General features: G+C 37.9%; 1 protein-coding gene and 1 pseudogene across 6 annotated transcripts in view; both read right to left on the bottom strand.

The window, feature by feature from the left end:
- ELF1 (E74 like ETS transcription factor 1) overlaps positions 1–27,620 on the bottom strand; it is a 102,160-nt gene that overhangs the window by 22,302 nt on the left and 52,238 nt on the right. For 5 of the 6 annotated variants that reach the window (XM_026493366.4, XM_048215531.2, XM_057308253.1 and 2 more), the window contains 2 exons: positions 21,774–22,073; positions 1,313–1,493 (listed from right to left, as the gene is read on the bottom strand). In XM_026493366.4, coding sequence (XP_026349151.2) covers positions 1,313–1,493; positions 21,774–21,845 — 253 coding nt within the window. In that variant the 5' untranslated portion in view covers positions 21,846–22,073. Of the gene's footprint in view, positions 1–1,312; positions 1,494–21,773; positions 22,074–22,669; positions 22,838–27,620 lie in introns of those variants that run through there. The other variant, XM_026493365.4, reaches the window with a different exon arrangement.
- Positions 13,906–21,766, bottom strand: LOC130542986 (keratin, type I cytoskeletal 18-like; annotated as a pseudogene).

Raw genomic sequence — 27,620 nt, forward strand, 5'->3', positions numbered from 1 at the left:
CTTGGTGTGTGATCTTAAGCAAGTCATTTCATTTAACCTAATCTTTTTTTCTGTTGTGAGAATTAAATGAGATAATGAACTTTTAAAAATAATCTAGTATGTTAGTATGATGCACTGAGAAGACAATGCCATTTTGGTGGTATTCTTGCCCAAAATGCATTATCTCAGTCTAGTCATAACAAAATACCACCCAAACAAAATTGAGGGACATACTACAATGTTTGACCAGCACTCCTCAAAAGTGTCAAGGTTACTGAGAGACAAAGAAAGACAGAGAAACTGTTATAGACTGGAAGAGACTAAGAAGAAATAATTAAATGTAGAGTAAGATTATAGATAGGATACTGAAACAGAAAAAGGTCATTAGTTTGAAATGGTTGGCATACAAATAAAGTGTAGGTTTAGTTAATAACATTGTGACTAATGTTAATTTTCTATTTTCTTTAATTTAAGAATATTCAAATAACCTTTACTTCCAAATAATTAATTTTCCCCAACAGCTCCAACACCTCTGGCCAAGACAGATCAATGTACATGTATAAAAATACAAATGTACAGACCAAATTCTAAAACTGATGAAAACAGCATTACTCACCACCTCACACCATGAACTCTTCACATTTCAAACATGTTACTAGTTCTGACTCAATGAGAAGAGAAATCTTCTTTAAACCCTAGCACCTTACCCTACATTTGGGTCATGGCCTCCTATTTTGCTTCCTGTGACAGCAATAAAAGAAAAACATTGCTGTATTTTGCCCTGCAAACAATTTCTCATTGTTATTAAGAATACAGAGTGTGGGGGCGCCTGGGTGGCTCAGTCGTTAAGCATCTGCTTTCGGCCCAGGGCGTGATCCCAGGGTCCTGGGATCGAGTCCCACATCAGGCTCCCTGCTCCACAGGGAGCCTGCTTCCTCTCCCACTCCCCTTGCTTCTGTTCCCTCTCTCGCTGGCTGTCTCTCTCTCTGTCAAATAAATAAATAAAATCTTAAAAAAAAAGAATACAGAGAGTGCCATATAAGAAGCGTTTGGTGAATACCTGACAAGTTCAGGCGGTCTGGTTCTTCTTATATGCCTCTATTTTGTCACATTCGTCTCAATACATTTAGGAAAGAAGGAACGGGAGGTGAGAAAGCACTACACAACACAGGTAGATGAGGAAGAAAATATAATTTCCTTCTCCCTGCTCTGGCCTCTGAGGTAATGGAGTTTCTTGAAACCAAGTTAGGGACTTCTTATGCCCCCAAAATCACAGGGCAAGGGAACTGCCCAAAACTAGGCGGAGGTAAGGTGCTGCCGGAGGCACACACACCTGTAAGCGTGATGTCGTCGTCGTCCTCATCTATGATCTCTTCTTCAGCGACATCCAGGGAGCTCTCAGTAATCATGTCATTAGGCTCTTCCACACAGGCTAGGCCTGCGTAACTATTGAGAATGTCAGCACCAGGAACATGTTCCACAATTACAGCAGGAAAAATAGCTGGGTCACCAAGCTGGGAGGGGTGAGGGAGAAACAAGGATTAACAAAGTGTTTGCTTTTGTTAAATACAACCAAAAAATATTTTATATTGGACATCAGTTTAGTTTTTCTATCATCAGCTACTTAAATCCTGACAATCTTTCTGGGCTGCAGAGAATATATATCTATTAAGACCAAATAAAACTTTTATTATCAACCTTGGTTCTTAACAACCGAGGTTTCATTGGAAAATCCTATAAAAGCATACTTTTAAACCACATTAAATAAAAAAAAAACCTAATATCATTAACTCATAAAGAGTGTCATACAAATGAAATGTACAATTACATAAAATCTCAACAAAAGTTTGACAGGAAAAAACCACAGAAGCTTAATAAATATTACATTGTCACTGGCACACAGGCTGTGTTTAACAGTAGCTTTTGACTCAAACGGGAAAATTAACTTTCATTTTCTATCTAGTCATAAGATCATGAAATTTTTGATCATGTCTATCACTATCGTTCTACATTATTTCTATTTTTTTCTGATTTGTTTGATAGTGGTAGACACTCCTCCTTTAACCCTAAATAATTCAGTGTATATTTCCTAAATACATGAATATTACCTTATACACGGAGTACAATTAACATATTTGTAGCACTGCACACTGAGGTTAAATGCTACTTCTTTCTTAAGAATTTAACTACTTCAATTAAACATTGAGATATCACAGGTGCTAAACATACTATCTGTGCCTTCATGAATACTGACACTGAAATTTATGGTTAATAACCCTTGAACATATTTGGATTTTATTTCAAAATGTTTCTTCCTATTTCAGAAAAGAGGAAGTTAGAAGTAACTGACTCTCCAAATCATAAGTTTTAAAACAGAAAGTAGGAGGCTCACACATTGCACTTTAAAACACACACACACGCGCGCGAGGAAGTCTATAAAATGGCCAAAGCAAAGCACAGTCACTGGACTTTCCTTTTCTCTTTTTTAAGAGGTGAATGTGGCACACGCAATCCAACCTACATGAACATGTGCTTGTTGAGACACTACTTCTCTCTTAAGAGCTCAAGGTTAAGCTGCTAGTCTTCTAATGAGGCCAGGCCCAGAACTGAGTTAGTTTTCACATGATTTCATTTTATGCTGCAACAACTCTATGCATCAGGTAAGAATAGGGCTTATCATACCTCCACCCATTGGCTAAGGAAGAATTAGATTAAGAAATTTACCCAAGGTCACCCACGAAGTCAGAGACAGAGGCATGTCAAAGCAATTTCCAGAAGGAGTCCTCACCCAAATGAAACCAAATCTATTTGGCTCCTGAAATTTGGAGTAGTGAGTGTTACAGGTATGTATATTACGAGGGATATCTCCAAAGTTTTATCTAAATCTACATAGTTCTCGAGTTTTAAATAACTACAGATATTTGAAGCAAAAAGCTCAAGAATGAAAAGGAGGAAAAAAGAAAAAAAAGGGAGGGAAAATAATGAAAAGGGACACATGGTTCTGTGATTTAGAAAGTAGCAACATGTAAAAAAGAAAGACTATGAATCATGAGACCTAGGCATTCTCTAATCCTACTGTCACTTTCCTCACTTTATTTATTCATTTATTTAAAAAGATTTTATTTATTTGAGAGCAAGAGAGCACAAGCAGGGGGAGGGGCAGAGGGAGAGGGAGGAGCAGACTCCCCGCTGAGCAGGGAGCTGGATGCAGAACTCAATCCCAGCACCCTGAGATTATGACCTGAGCAGAAGGCAGATGCGTAACTGACTGAGCCACCCAAGCGCCCCCCTTTTCCTCACTTTAAATGAAAGAAGAGCACTAGCTGATCCTAAGGGCACTTCTAGGTTTTGTTTTGTTAAGATGTGTTAAGGCATGGATGCTAAAATGAAGTATATAACATTACAATAGAAGAGATTCATTTTTACGGACTAAATGGGGGGGGTTTAGCATGCACAGGGGCCGCTCACCTGCTGCCTCTGCTAGTGCTGTTAACTAACATTTATTAGCACCTAACATGCACCAGGTATTCTGCTGATTGCTTTATGAATTACCATCTTATTTAATCATCTCAAAATCCTATGGGGGAAATACACTGGATTATCTGTTTTCTACATCGGAAAATACAAGCTCAAGGGGAAGGGAAATAATTTACCACAAGTCATATAGCTAGTAAGTGGTAGAACCTTAACTGAAACGGACTCCTGAGGTAGAACCTTAACTGAAAAGGTCTGTATGTTCTTTGTCTGTACACTATTATGGTTAGCCTTAAACATGGTGCCATTTTGTTTTACTGGCATATTTACTTGGCTCTGCTTAAAAAAACAGAAAAGGTAAGGAGCTGTGTTGTGTTTAAGGTATGACTTTCTATATCATCATTTGCAGGGCTTCTCCAATCTGAGTCTATTATGACCTTTGTCGTGGGTCATAGATAGGGACTTCCCAGGATCACTCCCTACTCAGCCGTGCTTAGCCATTCATGAAAAGCGTGGGCTATTCTTTTCTGTTCCACTGAAATGGAGATGTATATTCAAAGCTGTTCATCTCTAATTTCTCCAGGGTGCTATTAAGTCATATACAACAAACAGACCAACTCTAAATGTCAGGTAACAGGCCTGAATCTGTATATACAAAATACATCCAGGAAGCCCCTCTCAGGTATGGAAAAAAATCTCCCCCTCTATTAACACAAATGGAAGGAAAATACACATGCCAGAAACTCTAGCTCAGGATAAATTCCTCCCTTTTATACTGAGTGATTAGCAACTAACTGGCTCAAGTCTGAGTTACCAGGAACCTAAAACTTTTATAACCACACATTCTAAAATTCCTGATCGAGAAATGGTTCCCAACCTCTAAATGAAGGCACAGCAAAATTTCAAATGTTATATTTTCCTAGATTTACATTTTTAAAATGAATAAATTACTGGGACTTGTATTAGTTCACTACAGCTGCTGTAACAAAACACCACAGACTGGGCGGCTTAAACAACAGAAATTTGTTGTCTCACAGTGCTGGAGGCTGGAAATCTGAAATCAAGGTGTTGGCAGGGTTGTTCCTTCTGAGGACTATAAGGGAGGGATCTGTTCCAGGCCTCTCTCCTTGGCTCACAGATGACTGTCTTCATGTTCACATGGTGTTCTCCCCTGTATGTGTCTGTGTCCACATTTTCTTGTAAGGACTCTGATCATATTGGATTGGGGCCTATTCTACTCCAGTATAAGTTCATCTTAACTAATTACGTCTGTAGCAACCTGTTTCCAAATAAGGTCACATTCTGAGATATTAAGCATTAGCATTTCAATATATGAATGTGGGGAGGTGGGGGTACAGAGAGCAATTCAACCCATAACAGGATCCAATTTAATTTAGCTTTAAGTCTATCATTTGACAGTTGGCTCCCTCTACCCAAAACGACTTTGCTAGTTTGTGGCAATTAAGATTATATATTCTTGTTACTATTTCTAAATTAAGGTTAGACATTATTTTCTTTGCTGAAGACCACCAAATCTTATTCACCTCAGTTTTTCCCACATAATTTCAACCAGAAACTTTCCCAAAATTTATTTAAAAGATGAACTTCAGGAAGGCCAGAGCTACTTATAAAAAGGCCATATTCCTCATAGTTAGCAGTAAGATCTGTTACCTCCTTTTAAGAAATGAAGGTATCAACACTTTGTTAATGTCCTAACAAAAATACTATGTTTCATTTGGTTGGCTACTTAAAAAAAAGAAATCTCCAAATATCTCTAAAACCTCTCTTTGTTTAAATAATCATCTTCTCTTTGGTGTCTTTTAGTGGAATCAGAGAACCCCAGTTAACTCTACCAATGGTTATCAACGCTGACCATACACTGGGAAATCACCTAAAAATATCAATACTTGACCCTACATGAGAGGAAACAAGTCGGAATATCTGGGGATGTGACCAGAGCATGTAAAGTTCCTTGGGTGGTTCTAACGTGCATGCAGGGTTTAGAACCACTACTCTATAAAGAATTACAAAATTTAAAACCATATTCCCTAAACTGAGTTAACTTGATTTACGCCAATGTCTGAAATACTAGTAATCCAAAAAAAAAAAAAAGTTACTTTATTATGACATCTTTTGGCACTTGCAGACTATTCCCATTTGTTTTTGTAACAGAACCAAAATAAGTCACAAAATGACGGGTGGGAAGAGAGATGGGAGACTTCTTGGGATTACAATCTGTTGAAGATCAGAGTATTCAAAGCCACAGTTTCTAGAAGCAAATTAAGCTGTAGTGATAAGCTTTCAACTATTGTGTAACTTTACGGAGGGTCTTAAACAACTCCAGAGAGAAAAATACATACCAGGTTTCCTTTCTATTAACTTCAAGTAAATTTAACACATGTGTTGAAAGCAAAACTAACAATTTTTTCTTAGCAGCTATAATAAAAAAATCAAACCAAGTTCTGGCAGGAAAGAGCTCCCCAAATTTCAACACCAACCACCCACTATATAGTTGCCATTTGTTGTGGTTGATGACATATGTGGCAATACCACCAAGTTAAAAAGAGAAGGAAAACAACCAATCTGTCAACAGCAATGTATGTTGCTGCCCTCACTGGGCTTGCTTTTTTCCTCAGTATACCCCAACCCAAGGCCCTAAGAGGATATTTAAGAAACCACGGACTGGGGCGCCTGGGTGGCACAGCGGTTAAGCGTCTGCCTTCGGCTCGGGGCGTGATCCCGGCGTTCTGGGATAGAGCCCCACATCGGGCTCCTCTGCTGGGAGCCTGCTTCTTCCTCTCCCACTCCCCCTGCTTGTGTTCCCTCTCTCTCTCTGGCTGTCTCTCTCTCTGTTGAATAAATAAGTAAAATCTTTAAAAAAAAAAAAAAAAGAAAGAAAGAAGCCACGGACCATGATTCCAACTATATGAAGTAAGTTTATTTAACAAGTCTTTGGTTATATTTAAAAAAAGAAAAAAAAAAAAAAAGAACTTGCAAATAACTGGTTCCCTGACAGCAGAGCTCAATCTGGTAACACGGTTGTTGTGAAACATCCTGCCAAGATCCTCTATGAAATAGCTGAAAATGAAATATCCATAAAATGTTTTCCTAAAAGAAAGATGAGTTTAAAACTGTCTTTAAAAACTTCCCCAATGCAGATACTCCCATTTTTTAAGGTGAGCACATTTTCAAGTATTTACACCACCACTTTGCCACAACAAAAGGCAACACCAAGAGTGGGGTGGGGCGTCCCTCTTCCCCAGCCGAAGGCCACTTGAAGAAACATACACACTAAACACAGTTCGCTTGCTATGAAAACGCATCTTTGAGACCAATTCCTGGGCCTAATCTTCTGATCAGAACGATGCCCCAGAGCCTCATCCTACGAAGGCACTGCTTTGAAAGTATTTCCTTCACCTTTGATTTAAAAAACAAAAACAGAAAACCAAAAACCGAACACCTCAGTCTATCAGGACACGATCAGACAATACTTGCCATGAAGCAAATGTACTAAAAATACAGCTGATGAAAAGAGGATGTAATAGTAACTGCTCAGACTCTAGAGTTCGAATGACCCTTACTTACGGCTAGACTGCACCGTGCCCTAGGTATTTGAGCGCCAGTAAAATTTTCAGCCTCTCTAGGCTTTCGTGTTCATGTCTATTTAAATGAGGATAACTTCTAGAGTTGTTGTAAGATTTCAGTGACATGACATGTAAATGCATCACTTGTTCTGCTGCATGGCATATAGTAACCATTCAATAAAACAATCTGATGATAAAGTGCCTCAACGGTTGACTTAGATAGAAATAAACACTCTTAAAACTTGGCTCACTACTTATATACATGTATCAAATCATCATATCATACACTTAAATGATGGTACATATAAATTACATCTCAATAAAGCTGGGGGGGAACTTATAATCTCACATTGACAGACATGGTTTTTTGTTTCTGTTTTGTTATTAATTAGGAAGTCCTCCCAGAAAAGTGGTGACCACAGCTCAACCATTTAGTCTCAGCAACATTTACCCTTGAACAAAAAGCAAAAGCTGAAACATACGTGTTCAACTTTGTGACAATTTATCAAACTGTACACTTACGATTTGTGATAAATATTTTTGTATGTAGGAAATGCTTCAATAAAAAGTCTAAAAAGCAGAGGTCCATCTGATGGGAGAAATGGAACTTTAAAAGGTCTCTAGTTCTCTCAGCTCTGAGCATTGTTCTGAGGCAGAGGTAAGGCAGCAACAGTGCTGGAACCAGGTTAAATACTACGATGGCATTTGATTCCCTTGTATAAGCCATGATAAAATTAACGGAAATCTTTAGACATGGCACATCTAGGTGGATGTACACACATAAAATTAGGGTGACTGGTGAACAAAATGAATTAAAATTAAAAATCCTTTAAACAAGCTCCCATGGTGCATTTAAAAAAAAAATTGTTTGGGGGAATAGATTTATGCATGAACACACTCGTATTCCAAGAATATAAAACATTATTGTCCCTTTTCCATAGAGTTCCCCTACCTAATAACTACTACTGTTACCAATTCCCAAATACATTTTGAATGATTTCCGGAATTGATCAATTACATAAAATAAGCCAGGATCGTGCGATAGATCTCTGAGGCTCAGCACAGTTTTTGTGAAGGCTTCTTCACAGCCGAATTCTCTGCATACTTTAAAAAATGTGTCATTAAAACAGTTTCATTATCTGTGAATGAGAATACTTCTGTTGACTGACTCAAGCTCTCTTTACACGAGCTTATCGATCTTTATTTTAAAAGAAAATGAAAAGGAGTTCTAGCAAACACGCAGAAAAGTCTATGTAGCTGTAGGACCTACTGCCCAACACGTCTGTCTAACTTCTGAAACACAGGTTTCCTGGCCAAAAGTGCAATACCCGAAACTAGTTTTTAAAAATTTTAATATGTAAATGTATTTGGGGGAAAGTGAAAATCCTACTTATGTAATCGCTATAAAAGACGATTGAGGTAATATTCTTCCAGATTCGTTTTTTCCTCTGAGGTTCTTTTTCTCTCTTGCGTCTCTCCCAGCATAATGGATAAGAGCTTGGGCTTTCTCAATTCAAAGACTCAAGTCCAGGGCAGGTGCTGTCACATTCTACAGTAGTGTTTCTGGGCAACATTCATCTCCTCATTCAATCTCTCGAGATCCCTCCTTACAAAGGCTCTCCTTATTCATAAAATGAGGATAACAATAGTTGTCACACAGGACAGGGTTATGGAGAGGATCGAAAGAAAATATGCGAGAGCGCTCTCTTTGTGAAGACTGTGTATCCCGGACAGCTGTCCTAACTTGGGCTTTAATAATAAATACTCTCCTCCTTTCTTCTAGAAATTCTAAAAGGTCTGCTCATTTTGTGTCACCTCTAGAGCAAATATTCTGCACTGGTCAGAATGAATGAAAATAAAATAATTAGAAAGAGACAGCAAGGAGTAAAATATTTTTAAGTCAACTGCATCCAGGTGTGACACACTTAACCAAACCAGTTGAAAAGTAGATCAACTTAGGGGCGCCTGGGTGGTGCATCGTTAAGCGTCTGCCTTTGGGTCAGGGTGTGATCCCAGCATTCTGGGATAGAGCCCCACATCAGGTTCCTCTGCTGGGAGCCTGCTTCTTCCTCTCCCACTCCCCCTGCTTGTGTTCCCTCTCTCGCTGGCTGTCTCTCTCAAATAAATAAATAAACTCTTAAAAAAAAAAAAAAAAGAAAAGTAGATCAACTTAAAACAGACTCTTTAAAAAAGTTGAAGGAAAAATATGCGTATTTTAAAAAGAAAATCTAGAGAAACGGGTTTACTGATCTTGACTTTCTAGTCTGGAGAATCACTTTCTTTTATAAATTATAGGTAAAATGTTTTAGTGGATGCTCAGAGTCTCATGGCAAAAATCTCAGATGGCTTTGTATAGACACCATTGTGGGGCCGTCCTCCTCCCAAGTATGTAAAGAAAAGTGTAATTATCAAGCGAGAGAAAAAGAAAGAACCTCACAACTGGAGATAATTTTCATCTTTGAGAAGTAGCTTTTGGCTCAACTTCTATGGATTATTTTTTTAAACCAACATCATGTAGTTTAATAAAATCAATTAAAAAAAAAGAAAAAATGCATATTGCCCACAGGACCTGGCAAACGTAAGAGACAATAAATACTAGCTCTTATATTTAAACAAAATATGCATTTTGGGATTAACCCATCCCTCATGTGTGTGTACACATTCTGCCAGGTTTTGGTATCAAATGTATGTTGGCTTTGTAAAAATGAATTAGGAAACTTCTTTCTCTGAATCGAAACTGTTTAAATGATTCATTAAAGTTTAAAATAACATCCATGAAACTCTTTGGGCCTACCAGTTTTATGCATGTGGGAACTATTCCTGGCTATCTCCTCAGTCTTATTATTAGCGCATTTTCATTTTAAACAAAACACCAAATATTCATTACTACCCTTCTAAAAACTTAGAAATACTTCAGTGCACTAGCTCAAGTGATAGATCAAATCCCCACAGAGTTCTGCAATTATCTCTTAACAGAAATATAAACAAACTAGCCAAGTACTAGCAAAACTAATGAGTATAGAAATGAACAGCTAATAAGACAAATTATCCACTGACACTCTAAACAATGTTATTAAATCAGAATTGGGATCCAAATATCTTTAGTGAATAGGGTAGGCTATTTTGAACAGTACCCCAGGTGCCTTTGTAACTCTGCCCTAGGAATCTATTACGAGACTCTAAAATAGTTATTCTAGCTATCCAGTAATAATATTCTACAATAGGAAATGAAGAGTATTTCCATCACAGCATAATTTGTGGGAATCAAAGCGTATGTGGAAAAGACACTGGCAACTATAAAGGGCTCTATGAAATGTTAGGAAATATTTTTACACTTCACTCATGACTAGAGCAGGCCATGTATTCTCAGCATGGAGGTTAACTTGCAAAACAGCATCTGGGCACGAAATGGAAATATATGCTTCTATCAGTCCCCTCACTTCCCAAAGGCTCTCTTTCTTCAATATCTTAGGTTTTTTATGGATTGTGTATTTTTTATAAACATCATGATGTAGATAAATATTATGTTATAGCCAGTGGCTTTAGTATAAAAGGGATTCAAATCTCTGGAAATTAACATAGTTTGCAAAGTACTTTCTTAATCGGATTTAAAAATTTACCACAGTGCTGTATAGAGTGATGTCCTCCAGTCTCCTCAATAAAATGATGAATAAAACTGAAATAACATGGATTTCCTAACGTGGTGGTGGAGGTGAAGCAGCCACTCTGTTAAGCACTTCATACGGCTTATCCCAGTCAATCCCCCCAGCACTGTGCTCTCTTACTGACATTGGTCAACCAGATAGGAAGAGGCAGAGCTGAAACGCTAACCCAGGCAATCTGACTCCCAACTCCACAAGATTAAGCACTAGGATAGACTATAAGAGTACCGGATCCTATAGATAAATTATGGTCATGATAAAAGTTTCATCTCAGTTATAAAGCTTGAAGATACATACATAATGAAGTTGTTTTATTTCTGTTGGCCACAGCAGAGAGGAGTGTTTCAGAAGAAGCCTAGCTTCTCTCTTGCACAGTACCATGAAACATAGAAAGGTCTAAATAAAATGGTCTTTTCTACAGAATTCCCCCAGATTATGTTTAAAATTCCACTGTAAATCCCTATGGAGTTGACTTGGCTAAATCTAATCCCAGTTTAGGTCTTTCATGACTATTGGCCGCCTTTAGTCTTTGCCCAGATTTTTCTTTTTTCAGCCAGGATAAATTACAACTTGGCCATGCATCTCAAAAAGTACAACAGACACTGAAAACAATTTTGGTTTTCTTATTAGAGTGCTCATTTTAAAAGTTTAATACATTGCTGGGTTAAGAGGGTGTGTGTGTATGGGTGTCCCCAAGTGTGAACAGAATCAGTTATGAGATTTAATTAAAAAAAAAAAAAGGTAGATATTGGGAGTATATTTTATAGTATATAGTAAATTTTAACCAGGTTTAAATGTTTAGTTACAAATCAACACCACTACCAGATTGATGTTTTAAACAGGCGGATTCTATATATAACTCAAAAAATTTAAGTGAAATCATAATTAAAGAGGGAATTCCTACTTCTACAAGATGGACTTTGACAAGAATCTTATATAAATATGTAAGAATCATAGAATAAAATGAGGCAGACATTCCTGAATATAGACAGTTAAGCTACAACAAAGCCTTTTCCAGAATGGAACAGTTACACTAGCCAATCACAGGCAATGACAGAAATTAGAGTCACTCCAAAAAAAACCTGAACAACTCCAGGTCAAACTATGTTGAAACAAACTTAATATGTTATAATGTTAAAGGAGAGTGCTTCCCCACAGAATTAATCTGCCGGATTTTCAAAATCCTGAATGACGAGCTTATTGGCTTATCCTAGAGCCAAGCCAGCAAAGAGAAAACTAAGAAAACATTTAAAAAAAAAAAAGTGCTGAATGAATTTGTCTAACTGGTATTCAAAATATAAAACCTGACTTCATTACCTAATTTATCCCAAACAATTGAGTAATACAGAGTACACAGTGGTACACAACAAACTTTAACACCTTTTCTTTAATTCAGATCATTAATAACAGTAACCGTCACATTTATTGACCACTTCCTTTGTGCTAGGCTCTTGTCAAATACTTTACACAAACAATGAATGCTCGTAACTTTGGCAAGCAATTCTTTCATTTTTGGTGGAGGAAATCAAAGCTCAGAGCAATTTTAAAACTTGTCTGAGGTCACACATCTAGTAAGTGGTGGCTGCTGGTTCCCGAGCTGATACTCTTTAATGCCACGTGTCACAGACTCTTAATTGACAAGAAATATCAATTCCCAGAATTCAATATTATGCTGAGGTTGTAGGAATCTGAACGCACACAAATCAACCACTTTTTAACAAACCATTTCCCAGGTAAATCTTCAATACCCAGTTATTTCTGAATGTGCCCACATGTTGGGGCATGGAAAGGGGGAGGAGCTACCACTTCCTTGAGCTTCCCTGTAGTTACTCTCCTATAGGTAAAAGGAAGTTTTTCCTAAATCCTGTTTTTGTTTTCCCCATACCAGGAAATAAAGTGGAATGACAGAGGTGCACAGTCATACGAAACCATAAATCATAATAAATCTTTAAATTGTCACCTAAAATATCACCTTTTAGGAGAGGAAAACTCTCCTTCCCTCAGTCCAGTCTCTACAATTCCAGGATGACTTCCCTGATCCCGCCTCACATGTGCAGTGCTCTTTCTCTCAATGTCTCATTAGGTGGGAACAGATGAAACAGGTAAGCTCACAAATGTATGACCAGTCATTACACTGTAATTCTTTCCAAAAAAAGAACTGCCCTAATACTGAGAATTTTGGCTACTGTGTCAAAAAAAAAAAAAAAAAAAAAAAGAAAAAAGAAAAAAACTCTGCCTATATACTAACTTATTTAATATTAGACATATCAGATTTATGAACATTATTTGAGGACATCACTTTGTTAAATCCACACTCTAAAAAACCTGTAATAATCAGTTTTCTTTTTACTTTAGTAAACCAAAGGACATTATCTTTTCACCAATATTCTTGAAAAAGTGTTGAAGGTGACTCTGGCTTGGGAGGGGGGGGAGGCCAGTAATACTATCTGTTCATATAATGACTTATCTTTCCTTTATGTGTGTTAATAAGTAAAACAGAAAGGAGGCAAAAATTTTCAAGATCATGTAGCTAAACTGAGCTACATTAAAGAGGTACTAATTTTCTTACTCACCCAGGAGGTAACTTTAAGAGACTGAGTACTTTCTGGGAGAACAGAGATGGCCAGTTCCATCCCTGACAAAAAACTGACCAACACGAACTTCATTTAAAAAAAAAAAATAGTATTCTTCTGAAAAATATACAGAGTGGATAAATACAATGTAGTATACCCAGGCGATGGAATATTATTCAGCAATAAAAAGAATGAAGTACGGATACATGCTACAATATGGATCATCCTTGAAAACATTACGTTTAAGTAAAAGAAGTCAGCCTCTCAGAAGAGACCACATACTGCATGACCCAATGTATACAAAATGTCCCCGAACAGGCAAACCCACAGAGACAAGAAGTAGATTAGTGGTTGCCAAGGTGTGGGAATTGGGGAGAATAGGGCATGACTGCTAAGGGGTACAGGTTTCTTTTTGGGATAACAAAAATGTTCCAATACTGATTATGGTGACAGATGCACAACTCTGTTTATATACTAAAATCACAGAATTGCAGTCTAAATAGTTGAATTATATGGTATGTAAATTATATCTCAATAAAGCTGGGTGTTTTTTTTTAAGGTATACACAGGTATATCAGGGCACAAAGACTATAAATTTGTAATTACATTAACAAATTAATAGAATGTATAACATTTTCTTTTTTGCTAAAATCATAAATGCAAAGAATAATAATTCTTCCACATTTAAAACCACTCTTTTACCACTTGCATGCATTGGTGGCTGGCATTATTCACATACAGTCATTGAAGACACAAGCTGGGTGGCAGTTCCCACTTTTATCACTTATAAGCCAGTTGCTCTCCTTCTCTAAGCCTCACCTGACTCTTCTGTAAAGTAGGAATTAAAGTACCTACTTCCTAAGATTGTTTCAAGAATTAATAGGGTAATCCTTGTAAAGTGCATAGCACCGTGCATAGAACAAAATGCTCAGTAAACACTAGTAACTAAAATTTATCACTGAATGTTTCACATGGACCTCCTCTAGTCTATGTCCTACGTTATGCAACAATCTCATCCATATTCATTTTTTCTCTTTTACCTCTGAACTTTTAATTAGCCTCCCACTCCTCAAAGGGCACCCTGCTTTTGCTGCCTCAACACCTCAGAACCTTGGTGTCATTGGTCTCAGATACTACTTTGTCGTCCGTAATCCTGTGGGCTGTGGTCTTCTGGACAGTCTGCAAAGAGTTGCTGCTGTCCAGGGGATCACCAAGACTGAAGTCCTCCCTATCTTCCAGCAGGTGACAGGTGGAGATCTCAGCCTCCAACCTGACCGAATATTAAGCAGGGCCTTGTGGTCCTGGGTCTGGTGCTGCCTCTCTGCCCAGGTCTGGGACAGCTCTGACTCCAGGTGTAGCAGGACCCCACTGAGCTGCTCCATCTGCATCATGTAATGGGCCTCCACCTCCCTCAGGCTGTTCTCCAAGCCGGCCTTCAGGTTTCTCACTGAGTCCAGGCTGATCTCCAAGGATTGGGCTACACACCTCAGCTCCGTGAGGGTCATCTCAGCTGCTCCTATCTCAGTGGTCTGTGAGGTGACCACTGTGGTGCTCTCCTCAATCTGCTGGGATCAATACTTGTTCAGCTCCTCTCAGTTCTTCTGAGCCGGCTTATTTATACTGGGCCTGGATGTCTGCCATGATCTTGCCAAGGTCCAGAGCTGGCAATTTGGTTCTGTAGACCCATTACTTCTTCCTCATCGTTCTTCTTCATGCAGAGCAGCTCCCCGAGAAACTCGATCTCTGTCTCCAGCTGCAGCCGAGTGACAATGGTGTCATCAGGGACCTTGCGGAGCCCATGGATAGCACTCTCCACAGACTGGTGCATAGCCAGCTCCATCTCACACTTGACTCTGAAGTTATCAGCAGCAAGGTGGGCATTTTCAATCTGCAGAACAATGTGGGCATTGTCCATAGATTTCGCAAAGATCTGAGCCCTCAGCTCCTAGATGGTCTTGAAGTTAATGCCCACAGTCTCTGATCTGGGATCCTTTCTTCTCCAGATATTCCTGGATTTTGATCTCCAGTCTCTGATTATCAGTCTTCAGGTTCCTCACCCTCTCCAGGTAGGAGGCCAGGTGGTCATTCAGGTCTTGCATGGTTTCCTTCTCACCCTGGATCCCCCTATGCCTGCCAGGCCCCCAGCCAACCTGGTGGCCAGGCCTCTGGACCCCCAGCTACCCTGCTGGCTGGTGGAATGGGACACAGAGATCCAGGAGCCTGAGCCCCCAGGCGTCTGCATAGATGCTGGCGGCTGCACTGCTCACCGGTGGTACCCAGTGGTTGGGCAATTACACAGAGCTCAGGGAACCAACAGCTGGAGGAAAAAGTGGAGTGGGTGGTAAAGTTCATGCTGTTCAGAAAGGAAGACAAGAAGCCAGGACTCAGGCTCAGGCCACTCATCTATTTTCATTTCTTTCTGGTCTTAGAATTGTGGTGATATGGCCACACTGCCCATGCACTAAGTGAGAAAGTGGACAAATAGGTCCCAGAAAAAAATATACTGTAGTCGAGAGAGTTTGGGGCAAAAGTCTTCTGATGTGATAAGGGCCTTAACTGAGCACATCCATATCCCACATCATTTTACCGACAGGATTAAGAGGAGGAAGAAAATCTGGAAGACTCAACCAATAAAGGTATTATGAATGATGTTAAATGCCTTGGAAGATATTAAGTGGAAGGGGAAAAATAATCCCTTTCTTCAAGTAGTTAGCATTTATCTGGGAAAATCATTAACGTATATATGGAAAATTTAACCTGGCAAATGTGTGACAGTGACAATAAGTGATGTAGAAGTAACAGGGTAAACTTTGTTAATTCCTGAAGTAATGATTTTAGGATAAATTCCTGGAATTAGTAGGTTTTGTCCTAAGATCTTGAAAGAGATTAGAACTTAAATAGTCAACAGGTATGAATATGGGAGATCAAGCAGGAAGGCACTTGGGGAAATTATACAATAGGCTGGCAAAATTAATGGAGTACAAGAAAGAAAAGTGCATGGAACAGTCACACTATGAAAAGCTTCTAACCATAAGTTAAGGTGGTTAGATTGACTATATAGTTAAGAGACACCCATCAAAGGTTTTGGTACAGTCTACTGTCCCAGAACACTTCTGCTCCTTCATTCTGTCAGATAAACTGAGCCTTCCTGCAAAACGCAGTTCTAATGTAACTTCCACAGTGAAGCTTTCCCAAAGTTAGAATGTAGTGATTCTCAAACACTGCATGAGAATTACTGGGTATCTTGTTAAAAAGACGGCAAGGCACTGTTTAGCCTTTAGCCTCTAGGAATAACAGAGCAAACCAATTTATACCCTAAGGAATGTCATAAGACCACCTTCTTATACTGTGATAGGATTCTATAAAAATATTTGTTTCACTTTCCCATGCTTGTCACCAAGCTTCTCCCTAGTGAGCTAAGTCTGTTAAGCATAAATAACTATGATTTGCTAGGTTCTACTTTTAGAACCAACAACTGAAAAAACATATAATGTAATGATAGGTCAAAATTACAAAATGCATTAAACTACCAGCTGTTTTTCATTAAATTAACTTCTGGACTATATGAGCATATCGTCAAGTTTCCTTCTCTTTAGAAACTCATATCCACAGCCTTCAGATTTCTTCTTATTCTCATTCATTCCCCAGGCAACTACACCTGTTTAATAAGGTCAAACCAAGGCACCTTCAAATAAAAGTACATACTGCAACTCAATACTGATAGTATTGTTCTCCCACAGAAATGCTTCATTCTCAGCTACAAATACTCCCAGTTCTGAAGAGACATTGAGAGCAAACTTTTAAAAGCAGCTTGTCAGCACCAATAATGTTGGTGTTTCCTTTCCAACACTACCATCCCCCCATACCCATCTTTGCCCAAAGGAGTTCTTCCAAGCAATTTTGAAAAGAGTACAAATCAATACAAGGGAAAATGACCGAGGTGGTGGCAACGAGACATTAATGGTGTCAGTTTCTTTAGATGACATTTATAACCACAGACCATAACTCAAAACAGGAAATGTATTCTAATCTGATGCCTTCAAACAGTGATTTTGTAAAGAACCAACTGAACCAATACAGGATCATAAAACAGAATTATTTTTTACAAGATTTATTTATTTATTGAGAGAGTCAGAGCGAAAGAGGAAGAGAGAGGGAGCGCACGAGAGTGAAAGGAGGGGGAGAGGGAGAGAGAGAATCCTCAAGCAAACTTCCCACTAAGCACAGAGCCTGACATGGGGCTAGATCCCAAGACCCTGAGATCATGACCTGAGTCAAAATTAAGAGTTGTGGACTCTGGGAAACAAACTGAAGGCTTCAGAGGGGAGGGGAGTGGGGGATTGGGATAGGCCGGTGATGGGTATTAAGGAGGGCACATATTGCATGGAGCAGTGGGTGTTATACGCAAGTAATGAATCATGGAACATTGCATCAAAAACTGGGGATGTACTGTATGGTGACTAATGTAACAAAATAAAAATTATAAAATAAATAAATAAATAAATATAAAAAAAATAATTTCACTTAAAAAAAAATTAAGAGTTGGTTGCTAAACCAACTGAGCCACCCAGGCACCCCCAACAGAATTATTTTAAAAGACACAAATACTTTTAAATTTGAAAAGTTAAAATCCCAACAGAGTTTTATGTAACTTAAGAAGCTAATTCTAAAATTCATCCAAAACGCTATACCAATTTTTTTTTTAATGCAGGGGAAGGAATATCTTATCAGATGTCAAATCTATAAATTGATACTAATGCAATGTGATATTGGCATAATAAAAACCAGTTAAATGGAATAAAATACACTAGCAAGTTCAAAACTAAAGTGGTAATTTAGTATATAACAGAGATGTCAGTCTTAGTGTGGAAATCATAATATATTCAACAAATCATGAAGGGCCAACATCCCCATTGGTGGGAGAAGGCAGTTGTCAGATCCCTATACCTCACATTTTATAAAAATACATTCCATTACGTACTGAGGAGTTAAACACATAAACTAGAAGAAAATATAAAAAGAGTATTTAATTATATTAGGGTGAGGAAAGCTTTTCTAAGCAGAAACAAACAAACAAACAAAGGATATACTGGTTGATTTTATGACATATATAAGTGAAATGCTATAGGGCACAAGATATTATATTGTTAAAAGATGATACCAGGTAGGAAAAACATATCTGCACTGTGTGTCACAAAGAAAGCTAACCATTAACTGTACAATGAATGAGTTAGAAAACAATGCATTATCTGTAATATATAAAGAACTGGGCAAAAGAAAATTAATAAGTAATTCAAAGGAAATTCAAATGAACAGTAAATAAACTTAAAGAACAACCCAGCAATCTCACTACTAGTAATCAAGGAAATGCAAATTAAGAGTAAAATGTGATTTTCACCCAAAAGACCGACCAAAAGGAAAAAAAAAAAGGCTTTCTGTTAGTGACAGTTTGGGAAATAGACTGTTAGTGGTAGTAGAAACAGATACAGACTTTTTGAAGAATGATTTGGTAGTATTTATGCTTTTAGTAAACTCAGTAAACTTACTCTTAGAAATGTTATAGAAATAATCATACAAGTGTACAAAGATACACGCACATGCATAGTAACAAAATGAGAGTGCTCAGGCATGGTTCTAAAAGCTTTATATACATCAACTCATTTAATTCTCACAACAACCCTACAATATAGGGTCTGGTAATATCATCCCCATTTTGCAGATAAGGAAACCAAAGCAGAGAGTGCGTAAGTCATCTGTCCAAAGTCAGGGAGGTAATAAGCAGTGGAGCGAGGATTCAAACCCAGGTGTTCTGACTCTAGTATCTGAGCTCTTAATGAGGATGTTCATTGCAATATTGTTTATAATAGCAAAACGCTGGTAAAAACCAACTGTCCATGATCAAAGATCGGTAAAATAAATAATGATCCATCCGTCATGTAGATAAAATAAATGATGGAGAGCCAGCATACATACACACATATTTACATTAAGTAAAAACAAACAAGTCACAAAAAAGGTTTAGCATACTTTCATTTGTATCTTAAAAACAACCTCTTTATGTAGGTTTGTATGTACATATATTGCTCTCTTGTTTAGACCTTTGGCTAACAATTCACATCAAATAGGTAATAATAGTGTCTTCTGGGGAGAAATGGATTAGGCAGGAAGGGTAAAGAACCATTTTATATATTTTTATATTAGGTGTCTTCTTTTGTCATCGGCACGTTATTACTTTTAAAATCAAAAACAAATCTAATGAGGCAGCTGGGTGGCTCAGCCAGTTAAGCATCTGCCTTCAGCTCAGGTCATGATCCTGGGTTTCTGGGATGGAGTCCCACTCACATCAGGCTCCCTGCTCAGTGGGGAGTCTGCTTCTCCCTCTGCCCCTCCCCCCCACCTCATTCTCTCTCTGTCTTTTAAAAATAAATAAATAAACCTTAAAAAAAAAAACCCCACAAACCTAACAGGCAAACAAGGAAGTAGAACGACAGATTAGATAAAATGCTAATGATAGTAAGACCGTCACTACAGGATCCACCCCCATAGAACCAGTTAGGTTTGCTACGCTCATGGCCATAGACTGGAAAGCTCTAAACCCGCCAGTTTTTGACATTGATTATAATACAGTAATATTGGCATACTTCAATGCAAGAGTATCGTTAGTGAGAGTCAAACTGCTTGGGTTCAAATTGCAACTCCGCTACTGACTAGCTGTAGGATTAAGAAAATCACTTACCCTCTCTCTGTCTCATTTTCCTCATCGTAAAATGGGATAATACTATTTGCCTCATGTTTAATATTCGTAAAGTCCTTATAATAATACCTGAACAAAACTAATATATATGCCAATATATACACTCATTTTGATGAAAATAACAAGAAAAAACATGTATGTGCACTCTGATGTTAAGAGCATCATTTCCCTATCCAAAGACATGAATAACCTCTCTGAGATAAATTAAGCACATCACACATATTAAAGATAAGTGCAAAACTAGTTTTAAGGCAATGTAGACACATGCAGGAATACTGCACCATAACGTAAAATGTATTTCTCACGGTCAGGAGAGTGTCAAAGCCACTGCACTAGAGCATACCAGTGAATGGCCTAGAGCCCGGTCCTCTGTGGCCACATAGAGAACAAACCTCACTATATTGAGCCTGGACTCTTTCATCAAGAGGGCTGCGCAGTAAACATACAGTTTGCAAACCTTAACGTACAGAGAAATACCCTGTTTAAAAACAAATTCAAAATACTTTCTTTCCTAAAACTTCTATTGTCTCTAGATTAAATCCATGTACCTATTAATATTTTTAATTGGGACCAAGCAATCCTCTTCCTCAAACTTTTTTCCTTCCCAGCCAAAGCTCATCTTGATTTAAAGGTACCTCAATGCAAATTCTCATCTTTTGTAGGTTTACTTAGAAAATTTTAATCCTGTCGTCTCAATAGACAATACAAACAGCAAACAAATTATAATGCCCTGCCCAAAGTAAGAATCAATTTTATTATCTGTCATAACTATGTTTCTAGAATAAAAGTTTGATACATTGTAACTGGCCTATTAACGTTAGATATTTGGAATTAGGCTTATTTCAAATAGTATCTAAATCAATTTATCAGGCATATTTTAAGCCTAAAGGTCCTCAAAATATTTTTGCCAGTACACTGAGTCTAACACAGCATTTCTCCCACATCAATCATGTCTTACATTCCCACATAACCTATTTAAAATGAAGTAAATTATAAAGTCCCAAGAACCCCTAGCGTCTCCCCCTTGAAGTGGAGGTGGGGCAGAGGGGCAGGGAGACTAGAATTAATTTAGATCCTTTTCTCAATGTCTCTTGGATCTTCTTCTCATTCTAGAAACAGTAACTGGAACATCATTGAACATCAGTGAAAGCCAATTTAGAAATTCTTCAGTTCAATCCCCCCATTCAACAGACGATGCAATCTAGCTAGACCTGGAGAAGTTAAGTGACTTCGTCAGAATCACGTGCTTTGGACTGAGGCGATGCATGATTATGGTACTGCTAACATCTTTCCATCCACTTGAAAAACTAGCCCAGGATTATAAATACTAATTAACCACATACATTTAAACTGCAAAACTGCAAGCAACTAATACAACCACCAGTCCTGTATTACAAAAAAAAAAAAAATTTACATGTCTTGTTGGTATGTGCTCTAGAACTCTGAAGTACTTTGAAATAATTACTTAAGGTATTTTATTTACTGTTAGGTCTCATTTTACAAAAAAACAAGCTTAACCCTGAAATCATTACTTCCTTGTTCCACATCAAAGCTAAGGATTAAATTCTTTAACAAATTAAACTAGTACTTAATACACAGGATCACAATTACCACCAAATTTTTAATATCTACATTTTTACATCACAAAGTTTCTCCTACTGTCTTTTAAAGTAAATAATTTTCTGTTGCAAATGGAAAAATCATAATAATAAACTAATAAAAATCCAATTGTCTCTGGGTCTCATACCTGTTGTTCATCCTCCATGACGTTACTAGCAAATTCAAATACTAGGTCGTTCTGTTGGACAACAGCAGCCATAATAAAGCATTCCCCTTAGATCCACATGAGAAAAATTCCAAGCAGGTTCAAGTATGAGGCAGCAGAATCCAGTGACCAATTTGGGTAAAAAACCCTCAGCTAAGTCTGTGAAGTTACTGTATACCAGGTTTTCTTTAGGGATGGTGCTTCAAATTTTCTTGGTTCACTGATATTCTACTCAAACCGAGGCAATTTTTCTGAAATTTTTCTTCTCTAGAACTTCTTGGCCTGAAAAACAGAAGCTTAAGTTAGTTATGAAAAAGCAATCATCCCCACTTAGAATATCACAATAAATACCGAGGGCAGTGTCTCCAACGTATTTTTTGGTAATGTTTTTAAACAAAATCAACATGACTGATGAACACAGGCTTTTTTTTTTAAGTTAGATATATATTTTCTTCAAAGATTTCATTCCTGCTAAGATAAAATCACTTCTCATTTCTGAAAGTGAAGCCATTCTCCTTTCTTCCCTCGCCCCAGTTAAACTACAGTTAAAGTACCGAATACTTAAAAAAAAAAAAAATCCACCCAGCAATAACTAGGTTTGTAATTGCAATAAAGGACATATAAACAACTTCCTTCTTGCCAGTAACCCAGCAAACCACACAGGAATTGCTACTCCATGAGTAATTTCATCTGTATATTTTTTGCCTTAGGAGAAACCTTTATTCAGTATCCCTCTTATGCCTAATATATATTTGAATTTAAATCTAATACATTCAAAGTTTAGTAAGTGCTATTTTAAGAGCCTTTAAAAATAAACAAAAATTAAAGTCTATTCTTTCTGTTCTTTAAAAAGGTTTCTGGTAAGTAGAATGTTTTACCATGCTTAAGCCCGTCTTCAGTGGCTTCTTTTTTAATGCACTGAAATGTATCCTTATCTCTAGCACAGGCTTGCAAGCAACAGGAAGGAAACGGCACTTGACCACGTCATGGCAAATTAAAACATGCAAAGAACTGCACTTTACAATAGTAGAAAAACAGAAACGCAACTTAAGAGTGAAAACAATTTCACAGTGGAGGGAGAAATGCTTAAAAAGTGCCTGCCAAAGATGTTTGCCTATTTAAAAAAAAAAAAAGTTACCACTACTAACAAAAGTAGAAGGAAACATTTTTTAATTTATCACAATTTCATGAAATACTGCATCATAGGGTTATGGCGACAAATATGATATGAAAAGACAAAGATTATAAAAATAATCACATTAAATAACATCTAATTCTTGGAAACAGCATTTACAGTTTTAGTTTTAAAGAGACAAGTTAGGGAATGATGCTGAGCTGGTCAATCAGTTTCCCTGAAAACTTAAACGTGCATGTGCCAGCCGAATCAAATATTCAATTTCCTAATTTCAGGAAAGCTGGTTCCTTATATACTCTGGACTCCAGGGGTCATCATGGATAACTGTAATTTTCCTAACTGGGAATCAAAATAAAATAAGGGTTAAGAATCCAATTCAAGAGATATTTCTACTCACTATACTGAATTCGAACCCATCAGTCTCCCACACCTATTCTACCCTGCCTCTTTCAATAATGAGCTCAACTCCAACAGTAGAAAAGCATTTTTATTTTTAGCGCATTCAGGTAGTTTTTGAGCAATGCACCATAACTGGAGGGGAAAACAATGCTTCAACCTAAACTGATCACGGACAGACATATAAACATAAAACATACATTTGGCTTTGGACAAACGTTACTTATAATCTTTTCCCTTAAATTATTACCCAATCTAATTCTTCCGCACTGGGCTTGCCTTCTTAAGGTCCTTTTTTTTTTTTTTTTTTAAGATTTTATTTATTTGAGAGAGAGAGAGAACACAAGCAGGGAGGAGGGGCAGAGGGAGAGGGAGAAGCAGAACCTCACCACCCCCCCAACCCCGGGGCTGAGCAGGGAGCCCGGGTACCCTGGGATTATAACCCGAGCCCAAGGCAGGCTGCTTAACCGACTGAGCCATCTAGGCGCCCCCTTCTTACGGTCCTTCACACAAACTGTATTCATTCTTGCCTTCCTTCTTAAATTCTTATTCCCCGTTCCTAGAATACCTCTCCCACCTCAGCATCCATTCACATCTTTCCCAGTCAATACTCAAGCCCCATTTCTTTCATAAACCTCCCAAATTCTTACACCTCCACCTATCGGGATCACTCCATTTAGAAATACAGCACTTATTGGGGCGCCTGGGTGGCACAGCAGTTAAGCGTCTGCCTTCGGCTCGGGGCGTGATCCCGGCGTAATGGGATCGAGCCCCACATCAGGCTCCTCCGCTATGAGCCTGCTTATTCCTCTCCCACTCCCCCTGCTTGTGTTCCCTCTCTCGCTGGCTGTCTCTATCTCTGCCGAAAAAATAAATAAAATCTTAAAAAAAAAAAAAAAAAAGAAATACAGCACTTACTGTCCACTAAGTTAGCCCTAACTGTACACTGTCTCACATTTGAAAATTATGTCTCCCTAATTCAACTGAATAACTGTTTGAGTGCCTATTATTTCGAAAGCAATATGCTAGCGAGCAGGATAGAGCAAAACCTCTCTGGGTAAGTAACCATTGTCTAAAATTCCTTCTGTACCTACCAAATCTGTGTGCCCACAGTAATAGTAAAAAGGATTATACTGGGGCACCAGGGGGTTAAGATGGTTAAGAATCTACCTTTGGCTTGGGTCATGATCTTGGGGTCCTGGGATTGAGCCCACATTTGGCTCCCTGCTCACTGGGGAGTGTGCTTCTCCCTCTCCCTTTGCCCCTCCCCCTGCTCGTGCTTTCTCTCAAATAAATACAATCTTAAAAAGAAAAGTATAGACAGAATCAAGGGATGTTTCCTGGTAACAAAAGTTCTTCTGTAAAAGGTTAGATTCCAAAAGGCCCATTCCAAATCCATTTATTTGTTAAATACAAAGTGACACTCCACCAGTAACCAATGTGAACACATCTATGTAAAGTTTCACTTTCTTTTTCACAGCAATCATGTACCTTTTTTTTTAGCATTTCCACACTATTATGCGTTAATACAAAATCTCAAAAATAAGTACAAGCAATCAACATACCCATACCTTCCAATATACACTAACACCAAGAGTAATAAAACCAAAACTGAAATGACTGTCCATGATCCCTAAGCCACTTGTTAAGATAGAGACACCCTCACTCTGGTGGGTAGCTTCTGTTCATTTCTACACAGAAGTTCATAAACTGAAAATGTGTAAGAAAAGCTTTGAAATTATTTTATTGGCCTAATCAGGCCTCTGACCCTGTTGTCTTCTTTCTTTCCCACTCCTTCTCTCAGTAGTTACACAGCCTACGGCACCAAGATGGGTCTTGGGGAGACAGTTTCTGATTCTCCCATACATATTAGAGATACTTAAAAAACAAAGCCCCACTGCATCACAATCTTTTCAGTAATAGATGAGACTGAACATCTAGGTCAATGCTTCAGTTTTTCATGAATAAACTGAGTCCCTGTGCCCGAGGTCTCACCATTGGAAGGCATAACACAACTGCAATGAGATCCCTCACCTCCTAAATCAGGATTCTGTCCAGGGCAACAGTACACAGCCTTGCCTCTAAATCTACCCAAATCCTTTGTGCTCTAATAGTTTGAAACACAGATTTCTAAGTAAATACATATATGCATCAAATTGGGGGGGGGGGAATTCCATCCCGAGTTCAGCTCCTGATCTCCAAATCCACTCCCTAAACTGTTAGAGAAGTCCACATCAGTGCCCCTGAAAGTGTCTAAAACATGTCCCAAATGAACTTAGCATTTTATTCCTCAAAGTTGCTCTAGTATGAAAAAGACATGGGTACTCAGAATGAAGAGAAAAAAAATTTTTTTTTGCTTTACCCTAACAAATTAGAAGGTCTTCAGTTAACTGTATGTATTATAACCATTAACTATACATATGATATTCAGGAACACTCTGCTTCATTAGTAATTCTCAAACCTATTTCATTTTCAAAGTGTGACTTATTCTTTATAAAATAACAAGAAAAAATATGTGACATTACATTTCACTTGGAAATTATATTTCAGTTGGACTGTTTGTCCAACATACGCATAAACAGTTAACTTATTTGCTCAACTTCGAGCGGTCGTCTAGTTGAGCATCCACGAAAGAGTAAACTCCCCAAGTTGGCTCTCATGTCTTTCAACTGTGTCAGGATCATATTCTTCTCCTTCCAGGGGATATACCACAGGAGGGTCTCAACAATAAGGTTCCTAATCTTTTATCACCAAAATAAGCTGCAGATTTAAGGTCAAATTATAAAGCAAGCAAAAACAGTTAGAAGAGCACAAGCTCTGGAGTCAGACCACCTGGATCTGAATCTTCTGCACTGTGACCTTGGACAAGTTACTTAGTGTCCGACTCCCCTTTCTGTAAAATAGGTACAATATATTACACCAACGTCTAGAGTTGCTGTGAAGATGGGGTGCAAATTCCATGTACAGAATGCCTGGCACATAACTTCTGTTCCATAAACATAACTTCATCACAGTCTCAGTACAATGCGGGAGACAGGTAACAGGTGCGAGCCACGTACCTCATTACTCCCTAAGTCTCATCTCCATACTCCTTGGGAGTCTCCTTGACCACAGCTACTTGCTAGACTCCAACAAAGAATACTATATAGCCCATTATCAACAAAAGTATAATTCTATTCCAGTGCCTGAAAACTTGGCACCTACTTGATAAATCCAGCTGCTTCTAGGCTAAGACCTCACCCTGTCTGGCATGTTTCCCTTAACACAGAGTTCCATTATGCCCCTGTTCCAAACAAAATGAATTTACTGATTGTAAACACAAAATCCTCAGTCGCACTGATGGCTACTACAACCAACTCAAACAATTTATTTTTGTTTAGTTTATTATAAAATATTTCGGTTATATAAACATGACGATCAAAATCAGTTTTTAGTACTTCTCACATCTGCTTTCTTCATCCCTGATTAAATGCAAATTTAAGTTTCCTTCAAAAGGTCTTTATACACAAGGGTCTAAAAACCTATTAATTCATAATGATATTTAAAAACAAATCACTGCTACCCTTTGGAAGTTACCAGGCCATCAACTCATTACACTCAAAATGAAAATTAGTAAATAAAAGGTATGACAAAAATGTTTTAGATTAAGCAATTCTAGCCCAAAGGAGGTAAAATACACAGCTTAGGGCAATGGGATGCTTGAAAGATTACCTTTAATAAAGTACAGACAGTGCTTATGTCTATGTATATACGCACGTTTATAAAGTTGAAAGTATCTAAAGAACTGGAATTCTGTAGTAACTCCAGATGCCAAATACAGGTATCTGGACAGGAAGTATTTTTATATGAAGTGGTAACCTAATAAAAGGCCCTTTTCAACATACAGACATACCCATCACGAGAAAAGCAAGCATATTTGGAAAAACCATTATCTTAGAAGAAATACAACAGAAATGAAAGGAAATCAAATAAGTAAGAGAAAAGAAGAGAAGTCATGCAGATTAAAATGAGAAGCAAGCAATAAACTCATAAACTGTAATGACTAAGATTCTTATGTGATATACCATAGTCAGGCTTTTTCATTTGTTTTCTAATATGATAGAATGCTTTACACATTAGCTTCCAGAAGAAATGAAAATAATAAATCAGTAGTACCAAGATAAATTCTATACAATAGTCCCAGGGCCTGCCCATTCTCAATCTAAAAAGTGTGGAGTCAATAGCTAAATCATGGAAGGAGCCAAGACGCCCTTCAACAGATGACTGGATTAAGAAGCTGTGGTCCATATATACAATG

Source organism: Ursus arctos, unplaced genomic scaffold, assembly GCF_023065955.2.
Source record: "Ursus arctos isolate Adak ecotype North America unplaced genomic scaffold, UrsArc2.0 scaffold_10, whole genome shotgun sequence".
Classification (NCBI taxonomy): Eukaryota; Metazoa; Chordata; class Mammalia; order Carnivora; family Ursidae; genus Ursus; species Ursus arctos.